The 8960-nt window shown below is 31.5% G+C and overlaps 1 protein-coding gene across 1 annotated transcript; it reads right to left on the bottom strand.

The window, feature by feature from the left end:
- Positions 1-1130: 1130 nt before the first annotated feature.
- LOC126772383 (GS homeobox 1-like) lies at positions 1131-2042 on the bottom strand. The gene has a single exon (XM_050492738.1). The coding sequence runs from the start codon at positions 2040-2042 to the stop codon at positions 1131-1133; it is 912 nt and encodes a 303-aa protein (XP_050348695.1).
- Between the last annotated feature and the right edge of the window lie 6918 nt (positions 2043-8960).

The following is an 8960-nucleotide window of genomic DNA, read 5'->3' as shown; positions in this document are numbered from 1 at the left end:
TTTTTATAGTATTATTTTATTAATGCGTTTAGAAGTAATAATATGTTTGTTTATCAATTCAGATATCGGACTATTGATACGTGAAAAAATATATTATCATGAAAATAATTTAAAAAAAAACAGCTTAGCAAAAGTAACGAGGTGAAAATTAGAAGCTTATAACCCATGCTGGTCCAGACTGCTGAATACGAGATGAATAACGAGTATACATTATAGCCTCGACTTCGCCTGCGTAGAATTCACTTTGTCACGAAAATCTTTCAGAATCTGCTACCGTGCCATTTTGACGTTTAGGTACTATTATTTTCTATTAAATTTAAACTATACATATAAAAAATATACCTTATTACTATATATTGGTGTTAATTAATATGCCAAATTTCTTTTACACTCTGGATTATGTAAGACACACAGAATATTTTCTAAAGACCGAATGCCAAGTCAATATATTTGTAATACAAAATCATTAACAAACCCAGAATTTTTTATTTTGTTTTTTTTTTTGCCTCATAAAGATTGTTACTGACTACCTTATTAAAAAAACAATTGTAAGCTATTTAAATTCTTATGAGAAACTACATAATATTTTTAAACGGTTAAAAACCCAATAAGAAAATGACATTTTATAAAAAATATATTTTCTCAAACAAAAAATGTCCTCTACTTTCAATGCTATCAATTTAATTCTAAGCGTAAACAGCAGTAGTATGTATGCTCTTGATATGACAATTGAAAATATTCCAATAACCTACAAGCACTTGAGATTCCGAGTCCCTAATAAAATTAGTGATGCCATTCCATTTATCCCCTCAAATACCCGCCAACACTCCGGCATTCCGCAGAGAAATCAAACAAGGAAATTCATATGATAAAATTTATTTATATCTAACAAGCGGTAAAAATTTACGAAAATATATTTTATATCACCATCCATTCTTTACATATGCGATTTATAAATTAGTTATATTTACATTTAAATAATCACTGTTTTTTTAGTTTAATTTCATTGTGACAGAATACTACGTTTAGTTTTGAAGTTAAGTCATTGTGTACGATTTCTTTTCTCACTGATTTTTCAAAGCGCATTTTATATTAATACAATAAATGTAGTGTACAAAATTGAATCAAAATCACGAGTATCTCGATAGATTCTGAGCTTCAAAACTGCCGTCATTGTCACTGACCACATCTATTTGTTCTTGGTCGTTTTCACAGGATGTTGAACTATTTTTCGATGAACAAGACGCTTTCGAACAGCAGCATTTCTTATTTTTTCCGTCGTTAGTCATAGGACTTTCCTCCTTCTTCAACTTAACACGACGGTTCTGGAACCAAATCTTTACTTGTTTTTCTGATAGTTTTAGCCTAGAAGCGATTTCAATTCTTCTTAATCTCGATAAATACATGTTCATTGAAAATTCTCTTTCCAACTCGAGTAACTGTGTTCCTGTAAAGGCTGTTCGGATACGTTTGCTGGAATCTTCTTTCAACGGCATGCGTTTTAGATCTTGAGAGTAACCTGGGAGTAACTCCTCTGGATGAGCGAGTGGTGGACTTGGAGTACCATTTCGGCTTTCACTGGATAAAGATGGAGATCGCTGACCTTGACTTTTAGCAGGCGATATAGCGATAGGCTTGTAAGGGTGATGTAAGTAGGGAGAAACTGATTTCTTTCTCCTATTAACGAAGTTGACAGGTTCCTGTTCTTCGGTTTTCATGTAAGTTTCAAAAGAACGACTTTCGTTTTGAACCGGTTCATATATTTCAGGTTGGCGCGGTAATTGATGGATTAATGGGTAGCGAAAATTAAGTTGCTCCAAGAACGGCCTGAAGAGATCCGGGGTTCTTTGCTGATGTTGTAACCCGAGAGTTAGCAAATTATTCAAGCTTCCGGGGTAAGGGTATGGAAGAAACTTCGGTCTGGTATCTAGATGATGTGACATGAGGTGTGTGTAAGTTTGTAACGGATCACTTGACATTTCAGTTTTCTTGCAATCTTTCGTCTCACTAATTAACGCGTCCACTAAGAAAGATCGAGACATTTTGAGTTGCACCCTGTTTGGCGTTCGCCTTGTGACTGATTACGCAGGGTGAGATCTCCTAAAGTAACAATTACAAAAACTACCCCCACTTAGTGCACCCCATTGTAAATAAATACAATGGGCCTCACTCGAAGCGTTTTGGCAATTATTTAGCCCGTCCCACCCTTTTGTCGGTGAGCCGTCAGCCCCAGCGTTAGTGAAAAAAAAAACTGTATTCTTATGAATGGAGCATTTTAGTAGCTATGAATAATTTTGTATGGCTCGCTAACATCCCTCATATCTGTCTCATTAAATTCAATTTCGTTACTGTTTTATTGGGATTTTTGATTTTTTAACCTTTGATGTATTTTTTAACCTTTTTTTTTAAATAATTCAGTTTTAACTAAATTTAATATAAGTAATAAGGGTAATTATTAGTATTCAATTATATTTATTTTCAAAAACAAAATTATTTTGGCATATGTTGGACTTAAAAACTGGCGCCAGACTATTTTTAACTGCAATAACTACTATTTAATATTACTCGTTACATTAGAAAAACATTACTGTGTATAGTAATGTTAAATCATTAAAATATTTTGAAGTATTGATCATATTCAATAAATCATATGTTGGATAATAATAAATCAATACAAATTGTTAATGGACTTAAACATTGAAAATAAAAATGTCCAGTATCAAAACCTTTTCATCCAACTTAGTAGCAACACATTAATTAGGTACGAATACCCTATAATATGAGCCGTATGCTGTACACGTGATTTTGATACTGGTAAAAGAAATCGAAGGGTGGGTATACATTAGCTCCGCCCTCCAGGAACCCTTATTACAGAACTAGTTTATGAAATATTAAAAGGGCTGAATAATATTGTTATAGCAGTAATTGTGAATCAATTCATGTTATTATCATGTCAGAAATAATTTGAGAGTAACTCTTTGGACTTCTTTTGAACGTTAAGTGCAATATGATGTGTTTTGATTTGATTATTAGTGCTTCATTGAAACATATTTTATTCGTCCCTCAAATACTATTGACTGGTTTAGTTCGTGGTGATTTATTTTTTGTAGTTGAAAGTTTTGTAAGTACGACAACTGATGCTGATAACGTCAAGATTTTGCAGATCCAATATGATGAATAACGACTAATATTCACGACTTATGGCAAATATAACATGAGGAAAGATCTCTACTTTTACTGAATTAAATATCAAACAAGGTCGTAGAACTTGGATAAAATTGAATTATAAAAATTAATCATGGCAGAATATGTCGAGAACATATTTTATTGATAAGCAATTTTAATATCTATATATAAAAGCTGAATCACAAAAAGTGGTATCAAGATGGATCTAATAAATTTTGAAAATGGAAGGTTATTTTAAAGAATCCTAATAATGCTTATTTAAAAGAATTTATTAATATACCTATTTTCTCCTCTAGTTACGCGTAATGTTTATGTGAGGAGGGTACAACAATAGCCCAAAGGGGTCAGTCGAACCTGCGACTTTTATAACTGTCAAATCCGCGTAAATAAATTGTCAATTTCATTTGATAAGCTAATAATAAAAGCATAAATTAGAGCAATTGTCTCATCTGGAAGTCGCGTCTAAATACAAATTCTAAGCTATTGGAAACTCCACCTAAGTTAGTTCACATACAAATACTACTGAGAATATTCTGGTATTGAAAATTAGCTATCTTGTGCTTTAGTTATGACATATTCACCCTTTGAAAATATTAACATACGAATAGTACTTATTAGTCTTTCAGTCTCTTTGTCGCTGTCACTTCAAGCAACACGAACACATCAGTTGTGATGAAGCTGTGAGGCTGTGTAGGTTATACTTTTATTTAAGTTATGGTAGGGTAGAGTAGTAACCGCTTCTTAATTAATTTACACCCAAAAACAACACTTAATATTTCTCTGTTTCGACTGATAAGAAGATTGAGTTAGTGTTATATAATATGCGAATTATATGGAATGATTATTCGTAAACCACATTGGTGGCGTGTTGTGTTTGAAGAATTAGTTTATGTCTGTTACGGTACTAATATCTATGATCTAATGTGCCCATCTATTGACCAGTGGATGATTTGCACGACTGCCGTAATTATTATAAAAGTTTTTTTTTACTAGAATGGAATTGAAAGGTGGCCAAATCTAATGGCTAAGTCTTACTGTTTTATATATGTCTTACTTTTTCATAATATATCAACACAATTTACTTCACCCGCATCATCTGTTTGATGTTTGATCAAACAAACAAAGAAAATTGTGCAAAAAACAATCCTTGCTAAAAATTTATTTCTTTGTTAAAAATCTGTCGAGTCTTAAAACGATCACGCATCACGATTGCAATGGAACAATAGGTATGGCAACAATATGTTGCAAACATTGCTAAAACATTTATCTACGAGTGCTTTAGGATTCTATGCGTTATATCTCGTTAATTAAGGATGATATTCTCATACGATAAATTATGAAGGGTTAAGATAAAATTGAAAGGGTATTCGGTTTTGTAAAAATACCCAGGTGGGCGTAATTATGATTCATTTAATAATTATAAGTATATTTAATGTGTAAAATCAAAATAATCTTACAAGACGTGCGATAAGATGTGCATATTCACAGTAAGAATTTAGGTAACTTTTATATTGTCAACATACGTTGGGATAAAATATTTTTTATAATTACTTTTAGTTTGTACAAAAATATATTTCATTATAAAATTTTGTATAAAAAGTAAATTGATAACTATTTCAGTGATGCGAATTTTACAATATAAATTCAATACCTCTGCTAGGTCAGTGAACAGTCATTTTAAAAAAAGAACGCATGGTGCTATTATTATTATTTTTATTTATTTAAATACTTTTTTGACCACCATACATTGTGAAGTAGGACAAAAGGCGGACTTAATGCCTAAAGGCATTGAGTCTGTACTGTATCAGTCAACCTTTAGGCAAGCAGAAATTCGTGAAAGCAGTAATTGATAATATTACTATTGATTATAATAAAGAAATCTCATTATCCTTATAATAATTTAAGAAGCAAAGCTGGGAGTTGCCATTATAATATCTAAATGTTGAAGATGACATATAAAATATTATTTTGTAAAATGAAAAGCGGGGTTGTTAAATGAGGAGGAAGATTATCCAAGACTATTCCAAGGAACGCTGTAAGCGATTATAACTTGAAAATAGCCATAAAAACAGAGAAATCGCGTTGTTCGAGGAACTGACCAAATCTAGGGGATCAACGTTAATCTATCTTTCATAGCGTAATCATCGTTGGCGGATTTCACGGCTGTATTACAAAAACACAAGCTTTTGTTACTTATTATTATATAGTATTGCAGTTATGCACTTATATAAATACAAACAATTATATGAATAACAAATATACAATTTATTAAAATACAATTAAGCTTATTAATAATGTAACGGAGATAAAAAAATAATCAATGTATAATATAATACAGAAATTTAATTCAAAAAGATACAAGCGCAAATGTTTGTGGAGACAGTATTAAATATTAAAATTAATAAAATGGTTTTTGGACAAGAAACTTTGACTCATAATTTAATGATGACGGAAATTAAGCCACAGGCTGAATTCCGGTTACATTGGCTGTTATCATAAATATCAAACATTATACTTATATATATTATTCTTATACCTACTCGTTTTTAACAATCAAAATTGTAATCCTATGTGATCTTATTTTAGTACTGAGTTATAACTGTACAATCATTTTTGTTACGCTTTTAATAAGTAAATAAATATAATAAAAAAAACGATACTGTAAAAATATATACTTAAATAAATTTTGTATTTAGTTTTGTGTGAAAACATAAGTTATATCAGGCTTTATAAAGATAAGACTTTCATACTATTGAGTATTACCTCGTAGATCTAGTGGCTACCTTACCAGACCATATTTAAGGCGTTTCTGACAAGAAATTATTTATAGCACGGATTAAGTAAGTTATTAGTTTTGTACTCTCGTTTCTCAGAGAGCACGAGCTGATGGTCGAGCGGCTGATCTCTTGAAAATATAATGACGTTAATCAGATTCTTCTTCACACAAAAACACTTAATCATTTTATAAACGAATTCGAGCTCTGGGGACCTTATAACGTGAAAAGAATATTCAAAAACCCATTAAAATAATGTGAATCATTCAAATACTCGAACGTGGAACCAAATAAATGAATTTTAATGAAATTCGATCGATGAAGATAACAGTAATTGCTGATGTAATATACCAACGCATTTATCACTGAAAATATTAAGGGTTTTAAAGTAGTGTGCAGTAAAACAGGGTATGCGATTGTGTAGTATTTTGCTCACGTATAAATGTCGAAAGATCATTGATGAAGACGAGTCCTAGAATGGAGACCGTGAATCGGCAATCGGAAGAAGGTAGCGGGACCCGCGTCGCAGGTGGACATGCCTTGGGGAATATTTACGTAGTAAAACAACAAAATTGCACGTATCGTTCAAAGCGGGTGACAACATCACCCGCTTTGAACGGTACGTGATAGAGTTTATATTAACATTTATCGATTTTAATAAAAAATCAGTAACGATCCCTAATTCTGCTAACTTCTAAGCAAAGGTCGCTTGTTAAGAATATAAGCTTGTTAAGATACGAATCTTATAACACCACGTAGCGTCACAGCGGGTTGTTGGGTATACATGCCTTAGAATATTTTCGGGCACAGGCAGCAAGGAAGAAGGAAACCCTTAATAAATTTCTTCAAAGCGGAACATGCGATAATTTATAAACAATTATGTACAATTGTTTGCATTACCGTTTTGATCCTGTGTAAAAATAAGTCGATACAAATTGCATTTTAAGTACAATCGAAGTATTATATATTATAAAGAATTGTTTGTTTTGTATTTCAATAATTGATACATACCGTTAAAAATAAAGATGTGTGTAATTTGTTGTATTAATGTGTGTTGTGAAAGTGTATCCTACAAGTCGCGGTATTTCACCGCGCTACCAATGCGAGTTCAAACTTCAAAGATTTTCCTTAACATAATGAGAGGAGGATAATTATACTTTTTCAGACATAATATATTTATTTAACGTGGGTAAGCTTTCAATAAACACAGCATATTTAATGTATATATATATATACACACACATACTAAAACACAAATATATTAGGTAAGTTATTTGAAACAGTGTACATTATAATTACTGTTAAATATTAATGGATTTTAGGTTTAAATAATATGTTAAAATTTAAATAATCTCTATAATTTATTTATGTGACAAACACTTGATGTCATCCTACTTACTAACATACTTAAACTGTACTAGACATTAGAATACAATTAGTTCAAGCACCGAGCTCTTGTCACTAACTGAACACAAAAGCCGGACGGAAATGAGTCTGAAAAGGTTATTTAATGTCCACCTGCGCATTGTACATTCCAAAGTCAATGTCCATACTATAAAAATTGACAATGCTTTCTTAGAAACGTTTTACAATATGACGCCTCACTGTCTGGCGGTCCACTTGTTCATTCATGGTTCTTTCATTCATTCATTGATGAATTGTGAATGGCTTACAATGTATTGATTTATTTTAAATTTTAAGCTTGTTTGGGAGGCGGATTGGAAATTGATAGTTCTACGTTTGTTCGTGTAATAAGGTCGAGAATTGTTCGGTTATGTTGTTTGGTCGCCGTTGATTTGTATTCGTGTTCAGTTATCACAGTTTTTTTATGTTATTTTACTTATAAGAAGAAATCTATACAAGTATTTGTTTAAAATTCGTTCATACGTAACAAGTCAAATATACTTTACTTGTTATATAATATATAATAATACGAAAATAAAATTATTAAAAAAGTTGTTTGAATTAAAATGCTAATATATAATCACTAGACTACTTCTAAAAAATTGCATTTTGATTCTCTAGTAGTTTTTTTTGTAACATGCATTGTTTTTGGGTGTATTATATTATATAACGGAAACGTGATTGCAAGGAATAGTCGATATATCCATAATTCATAAATATTATACGATCATACGACCTTCTTGAAGTGAAGTTCGATCATTATAAAATGTCGTGCGGACAGTGCCTTTAGGATAAAAGGACTACCTGGTTAATTGTATCTTCGAAGGAAGCGAAGAAAATATAAATAATATAATTGGAGTTCGTTCGAATAAGTGCGCTAATCTTAGGAATTACCGGATACACCATAGATTACTCAAGATCTCGACCAATTATATCACGCCAATGCAACTTCAAAGTTGTTTGTCTTTACTTCAGTGATTAGAATAGGCTGTAGTATATAGTCACGATATTGGCAATGTTATAGTGATATTATATTATGGTAATATATAATACAGACGAAACCGTGGTTTACGGCTAGTATGTGTATATATATGTACATAATACATGTCAATATCGTCCCACCCTTCTCAACTTTAATACATGTCGCAAATATTTTGAACAGGAATCGAATCAGTCACCACGTGTTTCGCATTCCGAACCATGGGGATGATAATAAAATTATATCATGCAATTCATTTGAATGATGGGGTCGGATTTTTGAAATTACGATTGTTTATTTTGATATGAAATTATTTATTAGCATAATTAAAAGTCCTTGGGCTCAGCAATCATTACGCTGTTTTTATTAAATATCCATCGTGACTATAAAATGAATTATGTATAGGAAGGACTTATTTTGTAAGTATGGTATGGCATTACCTATACCAGGTTATAACAAAACAGCTAGGCGCTAAAAAATCCTGTTACTATGACATATCACTACTACGATCATATACTCTGCTCCGCGCGATTTTCACATTTCTATGGGTCGTGGGACGCAACATTATTTAGCTATTTTCAATAAATGACTTTTTTAAATATTATAGGTGGGCGGAC

This window comes from Nymphalis io, chromosome 12, assembly GCF_905147045.1.
Source record: "Nymphalis io chromosome 12, ilAglIoxx1.1, whole genome shotgun sequence".
NCBI lineage: Eukaryota > Metazoa > Arthropoda > Insecta > Lepidoptera > Nymphalidae > Nymphalis > Nymphalis io.
Note: the sequence above shows the minus strand (reverse complement) of the source record. Positions and strands in the feature narration are given on the sequence as shown.